This window comes from Siphateles boraxobius, unplaced genomic scaffold (assembly GCF_051911475.1).
Source record: "Siphateles boraxobius isolate OS27281-9 unplaced genomic scaffold, OSU_SipBor_1 130, whole genome shotgun sequence".
NCBI lineage: Eukaryota > Metazoa > Chordata > Actinopteri > Cypriniformes > Leuciscidae > Siphateles > Siphateles boraxobius.
The window spans coordinates 45,038,566-45,061,026 of NW_027508734.1; the positions used below are offsets into that span (position 1 = coordinate 45,038,566).

Here is a 22,461-nt window from a genome sequence, read left to right on the forward strand (position 1 = left end):
TCTGACATAGACTCACCTGCAGATGGACACATCTAAACAAGGACAAGGTCCAGACATGGTTCAGTTTGAGATGCTAACAACTAAGAAACTGGTGCAAAATGACAGCACTGTCACAGATGCTGGGGTGAGCTACGCAGAGAGGAAAGCAGCATTTATCACTAATCCCTGTGGCCAACAGTTGTTCATTAAGGTATACACTACGCCCCCCACCCCCTTTTTGTTTATTGAGGGTCTTTTTTTTCCTGCAAGAGTGTCTCGGTCTGGCTTGCTTTGTGCAGCTGGGAGACTGATGTCAGTCTGCATGCAGCCTCCCAGCAATCTGGCCTTCAGACGATAGTCCTGCTCTCCTGTCGATTGTGGGTCGAAGATTAGCATAATACCAACTAATCGTGAATAACATTAGCATTGAGTAAGGCAGTAATTAAAAGGATTAGCACTAGGGGAAGAAATAAATGAGGAAATTCTATGACAACTGTGTTTATTATATTGCTTGGATGACCACTGGTATCTGATGCTCAGGACTGTTGGTCAGATGATGAGAACATGTTGACCGCTTATAATGGGCAGACAAAGTAGTGCTGCTTATTTTAGAACTTGTATTTGTTTAACTAATGATTGTCTGTTTTATGCCAGGTTTGGTGACTGTATTCTGTGAACTAAATACGTACTAATTAAATGTATGTACATAAACAAGTTTTTGGTAAAGAACTTTGAGAAGCTTAACGTTTAACTCTTCAATGACCAGCATGTAAACTGATCACAACAGAGGATTAGTATCAGCTGACATATGACAGTAGTGATGTTACACTTGATGGGTCACCTTGGTACTTTTTGATTTAGACTAAAATCCTCGCACTGATCTATCTATTAAATGGTATTGTTTGTGTGGAAGCTAAACTCTCTCCATAATCACACTGTTAATTATTCCGGATGTTGGGCACACCTTTGATCACACCGTTGGTTTGTTTGATCATTATCATAGGGATCAAGCTCAACTTCTTCTAAATGTTTTCTGCAGACACTGTGTATTATTAGAGTAGCATGTTTAGAGTTTCTGCCACCATCATCATCTCACCATTTACCTCTAGTACCACTAAAAACAACCACTAAAAGTGCACTCAGAGTTTTTTTCTCATCAAATATTTTACACATAAAGCAACAAATGGTATTCTTAGAAAAAAAATATAAAATACTACTACAAGTAGTAGTAATAATAATAATTCAACATTTAACAGTACAATTGGTTTCTTCATGTGTAAAACCTTTAATGACAATGAATTATTATTGTGGCGAACAGGACGGCCGAGGGACGTGAGAGAACGGCGCGAGGCCGGTGGTGCGATTGCTAATTAGCAACACCTGTGAAGCACACCGGTTCGCATCTCTCACGACGGAGCGGAAGCATAAAGGAGGAGCAACGACGTTGATGATTGAGAGAGGAACAGGCCGGTATTTTAGTTTGGTTTGTTTTATTTTAATAAAGTTTATTTGAATGTTCGCCGGTTCCCGCCTCCTTCTTCCCTGAACATTGCTACACTGGTGCCGAAACCCGGGAAGAGGGAGGAACGCGCTGTTAGAGAGTCCTCGCCGCTGTGGAGAATCCGCGGTGCCATCGAGCATGGTGCGCGAGTCGCCGCCGCTCGCCGTGGGCCGGAGCCTGCTGCCATCCGCCGAACGAGGGTAGGAGCAGGGAGTGGGAGAGGAGCGGCCAATGGAGTTCGAGGCGGTGCGCTGGAGTGAGTTGCCGGTGGGACGGTCGAGCTCGCTGCCGGCCGCCTGGGTATTGGAGGGGTGGCTGCCATCCGGGAGGGAGAGGAGGAGTCGCCGCCGCTCGCCGTGGGCCGGAGCCTGCTGCCGTCCACCAGCGAAGGGGAGGAGCAGGGAGCGGGGGACTCCTGCCGTCTGCCCAAGGCACCCGAGGAGCCGTCGCCGTCCACCGGGCGGCGGAGGAGCGTCGAGCCGTCCACCGAGGGCTACCCAGCATCACCGCCAGGCACCGCGGAGGAGATCGCCCAGCTGGTGGGGGACCAGATGGCAGCGCGTTGTGGGAACCGGACCAATTTTTTTTTCCTCTCTCCCCTCGCTCGATCTGTCGCTCCTCATGCTTCCGTCTCCGTTTCCCTCGGCTTGTCGGTCCATACCCCCAAGGGATCGCCGCAGCCGGGGGGGGGAGTAGGCACAGGCTTGTGAGTACCCCCCGGCCTGTGAGGGGCGATGGGGGTATGTGGCGAACAGGACGGCCGAGGGACGTGAGAGAACGGCGCGAGGCCGGTGGTGTGATTGCTAATGAGCAACACCTGTGACGCACACCGGCCTCGCATCTCTCACGGAGGAGCGGAAGCATAAAGGAGGAGCGACGACGTTGATGATCGAGCGAGGAACAGGCCTGTATTTTAGTTGAGTTTTGTTTTTTGTATTTGTGTTTTATTTTAGCCAGCAGTCGTCCACGTGGGGCTGCTGGCCGTTATGTTTATTTTAGGTAAGCCAGCAGTCGTCCGCGAGGGACTGCTGGCAGAATTTTAGTTTGGTTTGTTTTATTTTATTAAAGTTTATTTGAATGTTCGCCGGTTCACGCCTCCTTCTTCCCTGAACATTGCTACAATTATTAATAATATTCATATGCCTTCCCCAAGCTTAAGGATAGTCATATTACTACAGAGAAGAAAAGGTTACATTTTATTTTCAATAGTCTATTTTAGACATTCTACTATAAGTATCTAACAATTACATGTAAGTTAATTCTCATCAATTTGCAAATACGTCAACTAACTCTCTAGAGTATTAGTAGACTATTAGGTTAGGGTAAGTAGAATAAGTTTACTTGTACTTGCAAAGTTATTTATAGTCAGTAGAATATCTGTTGGGGGACCATCACAATTAAGTGTTAGCTGATATTAAGCAAACAGTCAACTAAAGACTGGTAGTTGACATGCAGTTGAAAAGTTATAGATAGTAGAAAGTCTAAAGTGGACTATCAATATATAGTATTTCAAAAAAGAAATAAAAATATGTAAAATATCTAATAGTTGTTTCTTTTTTTTAATGGAATTGGTCACCTGATTGGGTAGTTCTACTGAATAAGTAATTACTTTGTGGCAGTTTAAAAAGTGTTTATAGTTATTATGGTATCCAGGCACAGAGAGAGCAGGGGCTTGGATCAAGGTAAGCAATCTTTATTTACAAAATTGAACTTCTACAATAGTATAAAGCAAAGATCTCAATAAGAACATAAATGTAGAGAACCATAACATAGACAATATCCGACAAGTAACTGAGCCCAACAAGGGGTATAAATACACAGGATTAAGGGGCTGTTTACACAACATCGTTTTCAACTAAAAACATAAATCTTTTTATGCGTTGATTTACACGACAACAGCGTTTTGGCTGCCTGAAAAGTGCAAATTAATGATCTCCGTATAAACTACAAAAACACGAATCTCTGAAGACGATGACGTCATGCACATGCATATTACTTGATCAGTCTATAGTGTTTCATTGCCATCTAATGACCTGGCAGCAGAATACAGCGTTTTCAGTCATTTTTGCGGATCCATGTGGATGCGGATTGTTTTGACAATGTGGAGCCGGAGGGTAGAGGGAGCCCGGTGAGGCTATAAGGATGACAGTCCCAGGTGGAGCTGAGGGAGGGAGGAGCCAAGGTGGAGTTAAGTAAAGTTTTAAGTTTATTGTCCTTTCGGAAATTCTTTTGTGTCTGTGGTACCCTTCAGTCATCACCAACACCAAATGACAAATAAAAACAAACATCAAAAATACAAAAGTACTTCACAAAATACAACCGACATCAACAACATCCCTCTTGCAACTGCAAAATCAATGCCATAGATGTAAAATGACAACTGTGATCACAATAATTTATTTAACAGAGCTATACTGGAGGATATAAAAGATCTTTGTGCACAGGCAGTCCATAATAACGGTACCCCATACCTTGGACCAGATGGTTGAGAGGTTAACGGGCTGAGGTGGAGTGATGGGCTTGGTGGCCCGAGGCAGAGCCAAGAGATCTCCTTGCCAAGGCGGAGTTGGAGACTGGAAGACCCAAGGCGGATCTGAGCTACTGATTGGAGTTAACTGAGAAAGAGCCAAGGGACAGAAGGGAACTAGCAGAGGCAGGGCCGAGGAACTGGCTGTCTTGAGTAGAAGAGGCGGGAGAGAGAGGCTGAGTGTGACCATCAGAAATGCAGGATACTTGGAGCTGGGCGGGACCAGTGGAGATGCAGGACACTTGGAGCTGGGCAGGACCAGCAGAAATGCAGGAGACTAGAAGACATGAGGCAGATCCAAGTTACTGGTTGGAGCCAACTGAGAAGGAGCCGAGGGACTGAAAGGAGCCAGGGAGGGCCTCAGTCCACCAGCACCCTGGCTCCACCTTTCACCGCGGCTCCGACTAGGCCTCCAGGACAAGGAACTGGCTGTCTTGAGTAGGGTTGGGTATCGAGAACCGGTTCTATTTTAGAACCGGATTCAAAATTCCAGAAACCGGTGATTCGATAAGACACACTTAGATTCCTCTTATCAATTGCTTTGTGTGCATTTTAATATGACTTTAAATCATTAAATCAAGAAGACCCGCACGCTGTTTTCTGTGCTGCACACACACCCAAAGCATGAAAGGAAAGTTTTATTTTAATCTGTTTTTAAAGCATTCAAGCGCAAGAATACCCTCACACTGTTTTCTGTGCTGCACACACACCCAAAGCGCGTGTACAGAAAAGTGATTTTAAAATTCAAGTAGAAAAAAAAAATCAGGGGACAGCCATCTTGAGATGAGATCATGAGAGGGAGAGCAGTAGGTCTTTGGAGAAGAGGGGAACTGCTGATGGATCCATTAAATCTTCTCTAGGTCAGTTATTCTGTTATGTTATGTTAGTGGGCACTTTCGAAACACTGCCTCATGAAGCTTCGAAATCTTAACAAAATATTTTGTTTCGAATCAGTGGTTCGGAGCGCGTATCAAACTACCAAAGTCACGTGATTTCAGTAAACGCGGCATTATTATATCACAACTGTTTCAAAATTTCAATAGTTCATTGCTGGGTGATCTCTGTGAATCCATGAAAAATATGAAATTCATATTTCCAATTCATTAGAAATTGGTTCAATTCATCAATTGGATCCATGGCCGAAATCTTAATTCTTTTTTTGATGTAAACTCTAAAAACAGATCAATCTAAAATTAATGTTTAACCCTTTAGGCGCCAGAGGTTTTTTCCTAAAACGTCCAATTTTGACATCTTAATTTCAAAAGTCTATGTATTAAAATTGATAAAAGATAGAGACTTTCTGTAAATTAGAGAAATATTAAGGATGACCCAAAGTTTATGTAGGGATTACATTTTCCCATCTAATTTGCATATTATGACGTCATATGGTGGCGGCAATCTTGGAGTATAAAATTTTCATGAAAAGTCACGTTTAAATGATAAAATGCAGCACTTCTTTCCCCCCAAAATGTCGATCACCTTCTGTATGCTATATTGCACAATACTGAATGCTCAGGTATATATTAAGTATTAAACAAACTGTAAATCATTACTAATAAATGGTAGAAACAAACCGAATGCATGTAGTGGTTGGACTTTTGCTGTAGAGATTTTCCATTTACTAAATACAGTAGGCACTCTGATTCCATGTATGGGGCACATATATATTATTCATATGACATACAAACACAAGTAGACAAGACCTGTTTAGTTCAAACGCTCACTCGCCACGGCAAGGCACAGATCATGAGTGAGATGATACGAGCAGCGCGGCCAGATCTGCCTCGCGCGCGCGCCGAGTATGCACAGCTCGGACTACTTTCATTGTCATTGCGACTCCTCACCCTGCCTCCACGTTGCCTCCTAACTGTCCTATGAATACTTCGACCTCGTCTAACATACCCAGTGGTATTAGACAAAGTCTCCACCACAATACTGTCGCCGCGATTGTGATGGCGAGAGGCTCTGATAACATGGCTCACTCGCACACTAGCTCCGCTTTTGATCGCACTGATTCAATGCGCTCTAACTCGAACATTTTGTATAGAAACATTACGTTTTTTTGAGTCGGGGGTGAAGAATGACATGTCTGCCATCCAGTGGAGGGGATGTCGAACGAAATTTGACACCCAATTTGAAAAAAATCGGCCGTTTTATCCAATGCGCGATCTTGTCGAGTAAACTCGACCGTGGCACCTAGAGGGTTAAGAGCTGTTGAAGATTAGCTGATGGGTTGTCAATTTATAATTCAACGATAAGCCATTCCTCTTCAGTCGGTCAGTCGACGCCACGTCAAGACTGAAGAATAGGAATCTCGCTGGAGAGGCCAATCTACTTCGAGGGAAACAAAACGAGCCAATGCACATTGGCGTGCAATCATTTGCATCAGCTGTTCAGCCACGCAGCACGGGTATATAATGAGCAGCAGGTGCGATTGCCATCCATCCATCCATCTTCTTCCGCTTATCCGGGGCTGGGTCACGGGGGCAGCAGTCTAAGCAGAGATGCCCAGACTTTCCTCTCCCTAGACACTTCCTTCAGCTCTTCCGGGCCAGCCGGGAGACATAATCCCTCCAGTGTGTCCTAGGTGTTCCCTGGGGCCTCCTCCCGGTGGGACGCACCCAGAACACCTTCCCGGGAAGGCGTCCAGGAGGCATCTGGAACAGATGCCCAAGCCACCACAGCTGACCCTTCTCGATGTGGAGGAGCAGTGGCTCTACTCTGAGTTCCACAGCTCATGACCATAGGTGAAAGTAGGAACGTAGATTGACCGGTAAATCGAGAGCATCGCCTTGCAGCTCAGCTCCTTCTTCACCACGACAGAAAGGTACATCGACCGCATTCCTGCAGAAGCTGCACCGATCCGTCTGTCAATCTCCCATTCCATCCTTCCCTCACTCGTGAACAAGACCCCAAGATACTTGAACTCCTCCACTTGAGGCAGGAACTCTCCACCAACCTGAAGTGAGCAAGCCACGCTTTTCCGACTGAGAACCATGGCCTTTGGTTTGGAGATGCTGATTCTCATCCCAACCACTTCACACTCGGCTACAAACCGTCCCAGTGCATGTTGAAGGTCCTGGTCTGTTGGGGCCAGCACGACAACATCATCCGCAAAAAGCAGAGACAAAATCGTGTGGTCCCCAACCCGGAAAGCCTCTGGCCCCTGGCTGCGTCTAGAAATTCTGTCCATAAAAATTATGAACAGATCCAGTGACAAAGGGCAGCCCTGCCGGAGTCAAACATGCACCGGGAACAAGTCTGACTTACTGCCGGCAATGCGAACCAAGCTCCTGCTCCGGTCGTACAAGGACCGGACAGCCCTTAGCAAAGGGACCCAGACCCCATACTCCCAGAGCACCCTCCACAGGACGCCGCGAGGGATACAGTCGAATGCCTTCTCCAAATTCACAAGACACATGTTGATCGGTTGGGCAAACTCCCATGACCCCTCCAGCACCCTGAAGAGGGTATAGAGCTGGTCCAGTGTTCCACCACCAGGACGAAAACCACACTGTTCCTCCTGAATCAGAGGTTTGACTATGGGCCGAATGCCAGTCCAAAGGTACTGTCCCCGACCGCCACGTGATGTTGCAGAGGCGTGTCAGCCCCACAACATCGTAGACTTGAGGTACTCAGGAGCCTTGCCACTGAGGAGCTTCTTGACTACCTCGGTGACTTCGGCTAGGGTGATGGACGAGTCCACCCCGAGCCCTCAGCCTCTGCTTCCTCAATGGAAGACGTGTCGGTGGGATTGAGGAGATCCTCGAAGTACTCCTTCCACCGTCCGACGACATCCTCAGTCGAGGTCAACAACTGCCCACCTCCACTGTAAACAGCGTTGGTAGGGCACTGATTCCCTCTCCTGAGGTGCCGGACGGTTTGCCAGAATCTCTTCGAGGCCAACCGGTAGTCCTTCTCCATGACCTCACCGAACTCCTCCCAGGCCCGATTTTTTGTCTCCACAACCACCTGGGCTGCAGTCTGCTTGGCCTGCCGGTATCCGTCAGATGCCTCAGGAGTCCCACAAGCCAGCCAGACCCAATAGGACTCCTTCTTCAGCTTGTGCCGTATCCCTTACTTAACGTGTCCATCACTGGGTTTGGGGATTGCCGCCTTGACAGGCACCAGAGACCGTACGGCCACAGCTCCGAGTGGCAGCGTCGACAATGGAGGTGGAGAACATGGTCCACTCGGACTCAGTATCTCCAGACTCCCTCAGGATTCGGTCGAAGCTCCGCCGGAGGTGGCGGTTAAAAATCTCTCTGACAGGGGGCTCGGCCAAATGTTCCCAACAGACCCTCACAGAATGTTTGGGTCTGCCAAGTCTGTCCAGCTTCTTCCCCCGCCCTTGGATCCAACTCACCACCAGGTGGTGATGAGTTGACAGCTCCGCCCCTCTCTTCACCCGAGTGTCCAAAACATTTGGCCGGAGGTCAGATGAAACAACCACAAAGTCGATCATGGACCTCCGGCCTTGTCCTGGTGCCACGTGTACTGATGGGCACCCTTATGCTTGAACATGGTGTTTGTTATGAAAAGCTGTAACTAGCACAGAAGTCCAATAACAGAACACTGCTCAGATTCAGATTGGGGAGGGCCGTTCCTCCCAATCACACCCCTCCAGGTGTCACTGTCGCTGCCCACGTGGGCGTTGAAGTCCCCCAGTAGAACAACGGAGTCCCCAGTTGGAGCACTTTCCAGCACCCCTCCCAGAGACCCCAAGTTCGGCCTGTATCATACCTATCCCAAACCCGAAGGCGCGGGCAAGCGATCCTCTCATTCACCGGGTGAACTCCAACACATGGCGGCTGAGCTGGGGGGCTATAAGCAAACCCACACCAGCCCGCCGTCTCTCAACATGGGCAACTCCAGAGTGGTAGAGAGTCATCTCTCAAGGAGTGTGGTTGGCTCCTTCCCCGCCAGCGAGGCGACGTTCCACGTCCCTAAAGCCAGTTTCCGTGTCCAGAGATCGGGTCGTCGGGGGCCCTTGCCTTTGACTGCTGCCCGATCCACTTTGCACCAGACCCTTACGGTCTCTCCTGCGGGTGGTGAGCCCACAGGAGGGCGGCCCCACGTTGCTTCTTCGGGCAGAGCACGGCCAGGCCCCATGGGGGAAGGCCCGGCCGCCATGCGCTCGCATACGAGCCCCAACCCCGGGCTCCGGCTGCACCATGCCAGGCGACGTCACGGTCCTCGTTCTTGTTTCTATCATAAGGGTTTTTTGAAATGCTCTTAGTCTGACCCGTCACCTAGGACCTGTTTGCCTTGGGAGACCCTACCAGGGGCATATAGCCCCAGACAACATAGCTCCTAGGATCATTTGGGTTCTCAAACCCCTCCACCACGGTAAGGTGGCAGTTCAAGGAGGGGAGGTGCAATTGCACTTCAGCTTTTTGCTTCGGAGCCGAGCACTTCGATGCTGTTTTCTCTCTCTTTCTGTCTTTTTTGTTTTTAAATTTGAGCAAAACAAAAAAGCTGCTTTTACAGCTGGTAAGGTGCGCCGTGAGTGCACTGAAAAGCTGTTCTTACGGCTGGTAAGATCACCAGCGAGAGAGACAGCGCACGACAGGTGCACATTCCTGTCTCTGTTCGCTGTGACCATTCATTCACCTGAGTGCTTCAGCACCAAGGAGAGCAGTCCCCAAAAAAGCTTACACAGGTAGAGCGCGTCTTTTTAAAAACTGTGTGTTTCTGGATGCGGACGTTACCTGGGATCATGGGATGGTCACGAGCGCTGTATCCCGTGTCTAGGCATTGAACATGCTGAGGCAGCATTCATGGATGAGTCATGCACCCATTCTGGGAAGATGACCATCTCGGAGCAACGGTCGAGACTCTCGTTCTTGCAAAGGGGCGGAGTCCCTGCGCCTCTAGCGTGATCTAACCCTCCACAGAGGGTTACTTCAGACAGTAGTGCAGGTGACCTGAGGGTTACAGTGAGTGCACTACCTTGGGGGAACAAACCCCCTAGGAACCCCCATCCCTCCCACGCTCCGCAGCCAGTTGAGCCGCCGGCGTAATGTGCTGGACCATCCACGAGTTGTGTACCAGTCGTTTCTTTCGCTCCCCATGATGAATAGATGTCAATCGCTGCATCGGAGGGTGGGTCAAACTTCTCAGCGAATGACGATTTGGCGCCGCTGCCCCCTTCGGTTGTGACAGTGGTGCCCAAGTCGGACCCGGAGATGATGGCCATGCTTTCCTGGGCCTGCCAAAAGGATCAAGGTCATGTGGAACCCTCCACCGTGTCCCAAGCCCTCGAGGCTGGACGACTGGTATCTCGGGGTGGCGTGCGCTGGTTCTCAGCAACCCACCCCAGTGCCTTTCTTCCCGGAGGTGCATGAGGAGCTCACGGGAGTTTGGACGGCACCTTTTTACTGCCAGAAACCATCCCGGTGGCTCCTCCTCCCTCACCACCCTTGATGGCTGGACAGCTAAGGGTTAGACGCGTATCCCACCACTTGGCGTGGAGAACCGTGCCTCCCTTCCCGGGCCTGTAAGTACTCGCCGGACTTAACTGGCAAGGCTTACAAGGCCTGTGGAGAAAAGCCGCCTCTGCCATACATGCCATGGCGTTGTTGCAGGTCCATCAGGCCGAGGCACTGAAGGACCTGCACGAGGGTGGTCATGATCCAAGTTCTCCAAGAACTTCTTGCCGCAACAGACCTCGCGCTTCGTGCGACGAAGGTCACTGCACGGTCAGTGGGTCGTGCGATGTCTACTATGGTGGTCCAGGAACGCCATCCCTGGCTGTGTCTGGCTGACATGAGGGAGACCGACAAAGTCATGTTCCTTAACTCCCCCGTGTCCCTGACCGGCCTCTTCGGCGATGTGGCAGTTCTCGTCTGTACAAAAGCAGACTGAGGTGATCAGACACATCCTGCCGCAACGATCAACTGCTGCCTCCACCCCATCGCCTGCGGCCCCTCAGTCTGCTCGTTGCTGGGGCATCCTCCTGCGTCTGCCCCTGCTCCCGCACCGCAGCAGTAGCCTCCACCTAAGCGGTGCCGAGGAGCCAGTCGCAGGCAGGCCAACCCGCCCGTCCAGGCCAGCGCGAAGAGGGGCGGCAAAGCCAGCGGTAAGCGGCCCTAGGACGGGCGACCCGGAGATGGATGGTACTGCTCTCCAAGAGATGGTGACCATAACGCTCCCTCCCCCGAAAGAGGGCCGGGTGGAAAATCCTTTGTTCGCTTTTATTTGTGTTCCGCCGCAGGTCTTAAAACCAGCGGTACCCACATTTTCAATAAAGGGGCAGTTTCTTCTATCTCTGGGTCTGAAGAGGAGGCCTGGAAAGCAGTGGGATAAGAGAATGCTCACCACTCCCATCCACCTCTTCTATAGCCAGTTGGCAGCAGCGTGCAGCTCGAGAATGCAACCAAGCTGCCTCCTGCGCCTCCTGCCCCGTGGAACCAGGTAAGTGTTGCACAGCACACTCAGACCCCGCTTCGGGCCGCCTCCCAGGGAGAGCCTCCCAAGCCGTGTCCCTGCGTTCCACCTCACTGCCCCACTGCGGTTACACCTATGGTCCCTTTGGTCCCGCTTGTACGGTCTCTTGCGAGCCTGATTAGCGCTCCCCAGTCCATCTCGCTGGCTCATTCGGACCATCAGGCTCGGCAATGCAATTCAGTTTGCCTGGCGCCCCCCCAAGTTTTGGGCCATCAACTCCACTACAGTGAGAGCAGCCGATGCCCATGTCTTGCGGGCGGAGATTGCAGTCCTACTGGTGAAGGATGCGATAGAGCCGGTCAGTTCCTCAGTCCCACTTCATTGTACCCAAGACAGGCGGTGGGGACTTATACATTCATGTCTAAATTCTTCCTCGACACAGGCAGTTTCTGTGCTTTGCGTTTGAGGGTCGAGCATATCAGTACAAGGTCCAGCCCTTCAGGGTGTCCTGTCTCCCCGTGTCTTGACGAAAGTCACGGAGGGGGCTCTTGTTCCCATGAGAGAACAGGGCGTTCGCATCCTCAACTATCTTGACAACTGGCTCATACTAGCACACTCTCGAGATTAGTTATGTGAACACAGGGACAAACTCTGCCCCGTGAGCAAACTCTGCCCCGTGCAGAGGATCTCTTTTCTCAGTATGGAGTTGGATTCGCTCGTACACAGACAGCGGGCCTCACAGAAGAATGCGCTCAGTCGGTGCTGAACTGCTTGAACACGTTCAAAGACAGGACAGCGGTCCCACTGAAATTCTTTCAGAGGCTCCTGGGGCATATGGCAGCGCCAGCAGCGGTAACTCTGCTCGGGCTGCTCCATTTGAGACCGCTTCAGCACTGGCCTTCACAGCCGAGTCCCGAGATGGAGTGAAAGCTCCAGAGTGAAAACCCTGTTGAGTCCTCCAAAACCCTTGGCCCGGACATGGCGGAGCGTCCAGTGCCAGGCCTTTATCCGTTGAATCCTTGAGAACCGGGTCTAGGCTGGGTCCCATATGTGTGACCCTACAGGGATCCCATATGTGTATTTCTTCCACGGCTGCTCCCAAACAGAAGCCGTGTCTTTCCCTTGGGCTAAGTCCTTCTACTTCCCAGTATTCATATGTAGTACAACCTTCGGGTTAGTCCATATGTATATCTCCACATAACTACTTCTGGGAAGAATGTGGGTTCTGCAGCCTTCTCCTTCCTAACAGAAAGGGCACGCTTTCCCAGTTTTATCCAAGAATATCACTGTATGGGTTTTCATGGAACAACAGTGACCGATACACTCTGCGTAAGCCCTCTCCTATCGTCCTTCCAGGCAAGAAGGGGCAAGAGGCTTGCACAGGGCGCTGGATGGGGTCAGCAGCTGTGGCCCTTTGATAGGGATTCCTATTCATCGGTCTCAACGTGGCGTCTCCATTCCATCCTTCAGGGAACGAGGGTTACCATATGTAACCTAGACGTTTTCCCACAAAAGCAGTTTATTCAGGGTAGTAAAGGGGCTGCACCTGAGACGCATCTCTCTGTAGGCAAGAGCTTCCAATAGGAAAATTCAACTGCAGTAGCCACCGTTCAACCTGAAGAGGGCAGCACTCAGACGTTTTTACACCATATATTGTAGAATTAAAAGACTTTAAACCCAAATGTCAACAAAATTTACTTGAATCAATGAACAGCATTTATGAAGCTCCATTCTTATAGATCATTAACTAAAAAAAATTGTTTTAGTGTTTAGTTACCCTTTAAGTAGTTTAAAAGTGTAGGGACACTGACTCAATTACATAATTCGCAGTGCTTCATGGGAGTGGGCGGGTGCTAAAAGTTATTTTGGCACAATTTGCTTGTTGTTTGTCTTATTGGTGGAGATTTCTTTGCAGCATCCTGGGTAATAGTTTCCCACCAGAATTTCCGCTGTTAAATACGATTACTGTTGGGTTCGACAAAAGCATATGTCATTGATTAACAAACTCAAAGCTCACAGTAGGTGTGTCTTTAATGGTTTGTTAGCTATCCTTTAGTAAATCAATTCCCTTATGGAGAAAATGAGAATATGCAATATATGAAATATTCAGAATGCAACCTGATGATACCTTGTTAAGAAAAGGGGATCATAGTTTCAGTCCTTTGGGAACACTGGCCAAGTGAATATGGTACTCTCTCATGTAGAGCATGTACACGTGGGGACTATTTTTAAAAAGCTTTGAAAAGGCTTATATGGGTAAGCACTATCAGCTAACTTATCTTTTAGAGATCAGATGTGGAGCTTTTTGAAGAGAATGATCAACCAGGAGTTCTTTAACTGCTACAGAGATGTGTAGCCATGCCTGACAAATATCTGCTTAGGGCAATTAGGAAACAAAAGGCCTCTTTGTTCTAAACAGGGTTGGGGGGGGGGGGGGGGTCGATGAGGGGACGTTAAGAAAGAAAGAAGGCTTGAGAGAAGAAAAAGAGAAGCGTCAATGTATGGGCCAGAACTGCTGCATGGAGGAATGGTGTATAGTTGTAACTTGACCACTTATATTAACTGATCTATGAGCAAAAATTAAGATATTGAATTAATGTAATCAATAATAAGTGTTAAGTAAAGGCTTTTAAGAGTTTTAAGAGTTTAATGTTAATTCTGTCAGGACCATTATCGTCAAATACAATTGACAATTAGCATACAGTTTGGATTGGCGGTATGGTTCCGTTCTGGGCGAGAACTCCCTGCGCATCCATGCAGCCTAGTACGGATAAGAGCAGGGAGAGCAGCAATAAACCCCCTTAGGGTAAACAGAACAAATGTATGCAGATATCATTAATTCAAGATTTTTAAGTAAAACATAATTCGAGAATTTATTCTGATTTGAGGGGAATCAGAATGTCAATTCCTGACTGATGAGAGGAGGAGCTGGGGATGGAGGAGGGTAATTAGCTCCTGAGGAACACGATAGCTGCCGATAATTCTTGAAGGAGCTTATATATGTATACAGTGATAGGGGTCGTATTCCTATATGTAGACGTGGATCAGCTGAGAGTCAACTGATTTGAGCTTGACTAACGTGACCTGCCAGAATTTACGTTAAGCTTGATTTCCGTCAGATTAATTCAATTCAATTCATTTTACATTTATTTGTATAGTGCTTTCACAATAGCTACATATCGTTTCAAAGCAGCTTTACAGAAAATGCATGTCAATATTACAATTTAGAGTGATCTGTTATCAGAGGTGGCTGCGTCCAAGTAATGTATTTCAGCAATGAGCTCATTGAAGTAATAAATTACAAGTTGTAAACATAATGATTACAATATAGAGAAATTTAGCATCGGTGCATGTTGATTTAGAATTGACAGGAGTTGGAGTCATCTACATTGTTCAGCTCTAGATCAGACAGTGGTTTTTATTTTATTATTTTTTTAAGTCCATTAAGCTGATGGATCAACAAAAAATATTTTAGAAAAAGTCACTAATTTATTCAATTCATGCTTGCTTACAAAACTAAATGCCTTTCTGAGACCTGTGGATATATAATGATTATATTATTTATAGTTTCCACCTGCAGCATTTTTCCTTAACTGTTATATGAGAAGAGTCATGCCAACATAATCTACATATATATATATATATATATATATATATATATATATATATATATATTTTTTTTTCTCACAAAGAACTGAGGCTTTTAAGTATTTCATGTTTATTATTACTTGCTTCATTTATATGATTCAGTGCTCAACTATCCAGTGCCAACTGATAATAAAATATTGAAATATACACAAAGTCATCTTATCTACAGACAGAAGAGTTAAACATTTTAATGTAAATGGACTGTCTTACTGATGCCAACATGATACAACAATAGTCCAGTGTTGTATGTTTACAGTGGGCGTTTAAACACCATAATTGTTATGGTAACTGGTCAGATTTTCATCACCTCTACAGAGAATCTAACTTCTGTATTTTGATTGTACATCTCTGCTCCAATCTACTACAGTACTTGAAATTGCACGTTGAAATTATTGGTAGTCCGATCATTCATACTCTTTCACAGACTTTTAATATGGTGTGATCACAAGGAAACAACTTTACTCATTATTTTTTAGGCTGTTTGTGGAGGAAATCCTGTTTAGTGAAAATTAAAGATCAAAAATCAGACCGCAAAGCTTCTATAGTTGTGGCTAATGAAGATGCACATTATTACAGGAACATGTGTTCAGAGACCTGACAAAGGCCTGCAGGGATGCACATTTCATGCGACATAGGTGCATGCTTGTCCTGTCAATCAAGACCCATTAAAGTGGGGAGTGAGACAGATGCACATAGAGAGAGAAAGCAAGTACGCAGCAGTTTTGCCTGACTCTTCTGTGGAGGCCTGCTGCTTCTTTCTCAAAGCTGAAGGATTTGCAATGCATGCACGGGTGTGTGTGTGTGTGTGTGTGTGTGTGTGTGTGTGTGTGTGTGTGTGTGTGTGTGTGTGTGTGTGTGTGTGTGTGTGTGTGTGTGTGTGTGTGTGTGTGTGTGTGTGTGTGTGTGTCTGAGAGTGTGAATGGAACGCAATGGTTTTGGCAGGATTCCATGTTTACTATAAGCTTTCTCCTTGTTTATTTGAGTGTGTGTCTCGTTGTTGCTCTTGTTCTTGGTTGCGGATTTGTGGTGACGAGGAATAAGGACAGTCTTTCATGGTTACAGGTGCATAAGAGCTCCCTCTGCATGTTTTTTTTTTTTTTTTATACATAAGTGTGTGATATTTCTTTCAAGACTGGATCATAAGGCAAAGAGAAAGGAAACAAGAAAACTAACATCAAATAAAAATGACACTGTAACAAAGGACATGTGCATGTCACTACATTTCAGTATAAGTGAGCGTGTAAAAGAATAAAAAGAAAAAAATATTATAAATTAACTAACAATACTTTGATTGCTTTGGGTAATTATTGATTCATTTTCACAGCATATCTACTGAGTAACATTATCTGGCCCTTTTAGTCTCTGTCATCTCAGTAACAGTCAGAAATAGCAGTGTCTATAATTACTACAGGTACAGTAGTCTCAAACGAACACAGTAAGGTAATTAATCAGTCTTCATCTCTGCCAAGTTTTCCGTGAGTTTTCCATTTGTAGGCAGAGGTTTTATCTACATAGTCGTTTGCTGCCCTCTGGTGCTTAAATCATCAGGTGCGTACAGATTAATACTGCACTTACAGAAACATACTAAAACATATAGGTCAGGCAGATGTTGGTTATGCTATTATGGTCCACTTTGCATCACTGTGAAATGAAAAAAAAAGATTATTTTGAGATACAAAGGCCATACACGAATTATTTTAAATAAGTAGAATGTCACCAAGTCGAAGACAGTTGGCTACACGGTAGGCTGTTAGGCTATATAATGTCACATTTTAAGTGATTTACATAGATCTTTATTTAGTGTTTTCATGAGCACATAATGTTGTCTCTCAAAAGAACAACCTAAGTAAATGTTTGCCGTGACCCGGATTCGAACCGGGGTTGCTGCGGCCACAACGCAGAGTACTAACCACTATACGATCACGGCACAATGCTGGTACGCCACACGGCGGACAGTTTACTTTCGCTTCCTTGTGGGCAGAATCGAAACTGCGCTCTATACACTTCCCAATATAACTTCGATGACTACTTTACCCAAGTCGTTATCGCTCTCTTCTGCTTTCCACAAACGAGTTTATTTGCAAATTGTAATATTGACAAAGAGCAAATATTTTATTCTGTTTGCGTTTTAAAGCAGTAATCAGCATTTTCCGTGCTGTTTAAAGGTTCCTACGATTTTTTTTTCAGTCAAGGGTTATCCAGGTTAATGTAGAATGTCAGTTTGAATGTAGGCTATAGATAGACCGACAACCGCAATGTTCTCTAACAATAAGTTACCATCTAGCCGTACCTGACACGTTGCGGCTTTTACTATCACTATAAATCACGTACAAGTGTAAAAGTCACGAGGTTACATAGTTTTCTGCCATTACCCGGATTCGAACCGGGGTTACTGCGGCCACAACGCATAGTATTAACCACTATACGATCACGGCGAGCTATGAAAGTAGTAATAATTCAGCTATCAGCAGTCACAATAGATTAGGTTTTACGATGTAACCCTATTAAATAGAACAATGATACTGTTATTAATACAGTATTAATAGGATATCTCCCAACAAATATGTCACGAGACGTCATTACATAGGCCTATGTCAAAATCTGCGGACTTTAATTAATGTTTCACATCTGGCTTCAAGCGGCTATGATGTTGGCAGGCACTGTGTTATATTGTTTTTAAAGTAGGCATATTAAACCACAAAATTAAAGCGAATAAATTGTCAAAACAGCTGCTACAAGGTAAAAGTTACAGGTTTCCACGCCATTATAAGGAGACAAAGTGTTTTTTTGGAACGAGTGAATGAATGGAACTTGAACAGAGCAGAGCGATGTCACTGGCGCGTGCTCCTACGTGAGTTTCACAGCTCTTGCATTCTTACGTTCGAGGAGGATTCAGTCTACAGAAGACGTTATTTTGTACATTATGAAAATGTGTCTTGAGAAAGTGTTCATCTAATAGGCTACACTATGATTTGTTTCACATCACCCCGCTTGCTATCTAGGCCCGATGATACAAATATGGCGTTGTGGCGCAATATGAAAAAGCGTTCCGACATAGGCTAATTATAATCCTATTTGTAGGCTATCTGTCACTTAAAAGCAAAGACACTAAAAGAAGACTCAGTAAAAAGGCTACCAACAGCAGAATATTCGACAAACGCTTTACCTGGTTTGCAATTTTGCACCGAGCAAAAAAGTATGTTGAATTTAGCACTGCAAAGAGTTTGGTCGATACATGTAGCCTAAAATATTAAATGAAACTATCCTGAATTTGAATGGTCATCAATTGTTCTAAAAATACGTTTTTTTCACATATTTCTCATTCCACACAATAATCTTGTTAAAATTAAAGTTGCATTATTCGGCTGGAGAGGAGCCTGAGCAATATGAAAATTATTTAGCCTAATTTCATGTTCATGGCCTAATAGGCTAGGCCTACTCCTGTGAATCTGACTTGAGAAGTATGTTCACAATATTGATAAAACAATGGAAAACATAATATAGTTCTATAAATACAAATTAGTGCAGTTTTTAATTGCTCAGTGAAACTCAGGTGTAATTCTTTAACACAAAACCAACATCCAAACCCATCATGACTGCACAAATCTTTGGATAGGCTAGTGTTATATATATATATATAAAGCACAGTAAATGTGCATTTTGTTTTTCATTCTTATAAAAAGAGAAACACTAGGCTACCTGTCCTGCCAGTCTGTGCCAGACTATGTGCCTTGACTGAAAATATAGTATTGATATAAAAATAATAAAAAATGTTTTATTAATTATTGATTAACATAGAAAATGTATATTCTGGCTCAAAACAAATCGAAGCACTAGAATAAATGTGTCATTCATTAATATTATATTTTAGAAAACCTGTCCTAATTCATGGGAAAGAAGCTCTTAGGCTTTGTCTCGGAGTGAAATGCTGAAATGGAAATCATATGGGCTAGTCTTACAATAAAAATTACCTTTGCAACATATCTTGCAAATATGACGTAAAAAGCGGGCATACGGGATCATGGAATCATATGGGTCATCTTCAAGCCGTTATTAGACGGTCTTTGCTAGATATGGTTGACTTAAAAAAGGGTGGTGCCGTTTATTCAAAAGCAGCAGGTCATTGTTTTGCATTAAATGCATATAGCCTATATTTCACCACTTAACCGTTTACCAGTTAAACACATCTATTTGCACGTTAAAGCAACGATATTTTTTAAACAATAATCTATGTTAGGCTACATGTAATAATCAAATAATATTCACTCGTAGGACTTGAACGCTCTACTAGCCTACTGAAAAGCAATATAGCCTATATCTTTCATAACCCGTGAAAACATAAAAACATGTTTTAATCGAAAGGAACGGAATGTTTTTGATATTTTCCTTTTGAGACATTAGAAACGAAATATTGCCTTGATACAGCAACCCACTGATGCACCAGCTATACAAAACGTAGCCATAGGTAAAATGATAATTAATGACAAGAAACGTTTGGCTTTGAGCGTCTAGTCGAGAGAATAGAATAGTAGGCTACATGAAATGTAGTGAACTTACGGAGGCAGGCTATCGAGGCTCGCTGCGCGCAAACGGCACATTGGCTATCCAAACTCATGTGAAACTTGACAGGCACAAGTGAACAGATCTCTAAAATCTTCAGGACATCGATATTTCTATATGTTAATAATGATTCCCTGTCCTCCGCTCGCCACTGAAATTGCCAAAGTTTACGTCTAAGAATTTGGAGCCCTTTCGCTTCATTTCGTATCACACTCCACCTACTCGATATAATGCTCCAACAAGCCCTTGTGTTTGTTGTTTGAAACACAGGGCTTGCTTGTTTGTCTTTACAAGTGTGACAGCGTATAGAATAAACCATTCATGCTATATAAGTAGTTTATCTTGACAGATAGGCTAAATTTAGTTAGCCACGAGTGCAGTCACAACCAAAACGCAATTTTTCGACGTGACAACTTGTGTCGTGCTGAGCAAAGATGACAATCCAGGCTATAAAACGAAAACTGTTATAAAGGTTTGTCTATCGAAAAGATAAAAATATAATGTATGATAGCCGAATTAAATTCATTCTGTAGAAATTATAGAAACAGCAGGTAAAAATGTTATAAACAAAATTACCAACGCTTAAACAATTTATTTGTCATATTATATACATGCAGCGCTTAATGTAGGCTAAGTGAGGCGTATTTCTGCTTATAGCTCGATTGACTTAGCCTAAATGTACAAATTTGTAACGACCTAAATGAAAGACCCAAGGAATTATTTTGTTGAGATCACCACTGAATAGCATGTCTTAAAAAAAATAATTAGTCAGAAATTCAGAATTGCTAATCATTCGGATTCATTGCTGTCTCTTATATGATTAGCCTAAACTTTTTTAATTAGCCTACAGGTGACGTGAATAATCATAAACCGTTTTATTACTACTATCTTTTGATAGTGTTTATTTAATGGAACCGGTAAACACGCTCAAATTAATGCGTGTTTCATCAATGTTGTTGGAGTCGTACGTGTGAGTGTGTGTGTGCGCGCGCGCGGGGCGCTCTGGCTTTCTGGTCTGGATCAATGCCATCATTGTGCTCTCTAACAGTGGTGACTTTCTCTGCTATATAATTCAAAATCTTAACAATGGTTTAGTAATACAGCCTATAGACAGTATAGCCTTTTCTACCGATTTAAAGATTGTTTAGCTATTATTAAAAAGTCATCAAAGTTTAACAATGCTAAACAATGTGGTTTAAAATTATGTCAAAATCGAGCACACACTGTATGAAGGGGAATAAGTATGAAAATCGTTATTATTAATTTATTTAAAATATACATTCTTTAAAAATAGCTACTAATTTAGTAGGGTTTTATTTGCTTTCATGCCTGTACATAAGGACATTTTCTTAATCCCCAAGGCCAAAATGCACAGAGGAATTTGACCTATCTTCAGCCACTAGTCTAAATTTCGCTCGGTCTCGCTTTGATGGGACTTGGTCAATGTTAATATGCAAATAGTGACACTTCTGCCGAACGGAAGTGAGGGGCCTAGGGCATGTAACAGCGAGCGGAGCTCCACCGGTACGCCAGCCAATCAGAGACGAGGATGTAATTCCAAATGCGCAGCTACGTTTGGCTGCTGCCAGCGAGCAACAGCGACGACAGACAGAGAAAGTGAAGGCGCAGACCTACCCACTTCCAAAAAACTCAGCCTATTCTGGACCGCGTTCAACTCAACCACCAAAAGCTATCCAAAAGACTGACTTGCAGAGGAAGGAAGATAAAAAAATATCTGAGGTGCTCGCTGACTTGATTTTGCCGCCTGTCTGCCAAGAATTCGCTTCCGGTGTTCATTTTTGTAAGCACTACAACGTGAAACGAAGAGAGAGAGAGAGAGAGTGAGAGAGAGAAAACAAAACAAAACAAACAAAAAAAAAAAAAACACAATTTTTTGAACTTGAGACATGTGAGCGTACCGGCTTCAATTTCATCCGGCCTCCAGGAACCCCCTTCAATTCCATGCAATACAGTGCAATGGTACGTTATGATGGAAAACACTGTCTTACTATTTTGTGATTATTTGTCTCGAGTTGCTGTGTTGCGCGTATGTAACCTCAACAGAGCAATAGCTTTACCTTTCAATATTGAACCGAACAAGACACTTTAAAACTGCAGAAAAAAATATCGTAATGTTGGATTGTTTATGTCATGCATTGGCAGACGTCCTATATGGGTCATATTGTGTCAGAAGTCGAGTTTGTGCCTCTTGGCATGCATCCTGTGTTAGCTCAAACTCTCCCCTATTGAATAGCTGTGCGCTTCTGGCACGGAGCAGCGGCGTGAATACCTGGACAAGCCGTGTTGATATTTACTCACACTGTCATTTAAATGCTTGTCTGGGGCTGTTTTACGTAGTGATACTTGCATTTACACTCTTTCACATTGTTCTTTGATACTTTAAAACATTACGTTATGTACACGGAGATGTTTGTTTGCATGTCCATAAACCGATTCATTGTTTTACCATGAACATTGGACTTTGTTGCGGTCTATTGTAGTTACATTTTAGTAATGGACTCGTTGTCCTTCATAAAGTCTTTGTTGAGCCTTTTGGACTTAGGGGGTGGGCTTTGACTTCGACACAAGATGCCGTCATGCCGATGTAACGCGAAGGGATTCATTAGGCTATCTGTCCAACAAACAGACTGGCCCTGTGCTCTCCTCTCACTGGGATGCGTGATAGACCGTATGCAGTAGGCTACTGGTGTTGATTTCTCTCTTTTCTCGCAAAATTGAAAGCGTTGTCATGTTGGCTACTGCTCTTTTAAAAAGCACAGAAATAACATTGAACATTGATAAACTAATTCATTTATTCAGTTTGGAATTATTTTGCATAATAAACGCTGCAGGCCCA

At 44.8% G+C, this 22,461-nt stretch overlaps 1 protein-coding gene and 1 non-coding gene across 7 annotated transcripts in view; one reads left to right on the top strand and one right to left on the bottom strand.

The window, feature by feature from the left end:
- The window catches only part of LOC143737753 (nuclear factor 1 B-type-like), a 116,838-nt gene that overhangs the window by 1,964 nt on the left and 92,413 nt on the right, over positions 1–22,461 (top strand). For 2 of the 6 annotated variants that reach the window (XM_077229595.1, XM_077229604.1), the window contains exon 1: positions 21,125–21,584. The exons of 1 other annotated variant lie outside the window; for it this stretch is intronic. In XM_077229595.1, coding sequence (XP_077085710.1) covers positions 21,567–21,584 — 18 coding nt within the window. In that variant the 5' untranslated portion in view covers positions 21,125–21,566. Of the gene's footprint in view, positions 1–21,120; positions 21,585–22,461 lie in introns of those variants that run through there. 3 more of the 6 variants (XM_077229597.1, XM_077229596.1, XM_077229603.1) reach the window with 3 other exon arrangements.
- Positions 16,900–16,971, bottom strand: trnah-gug (transfer RNA histidin (anticodon GUG)). Its single transcript has one exon. It is a non-coding gene; the product is annotated as a tRNA-His (tRNA).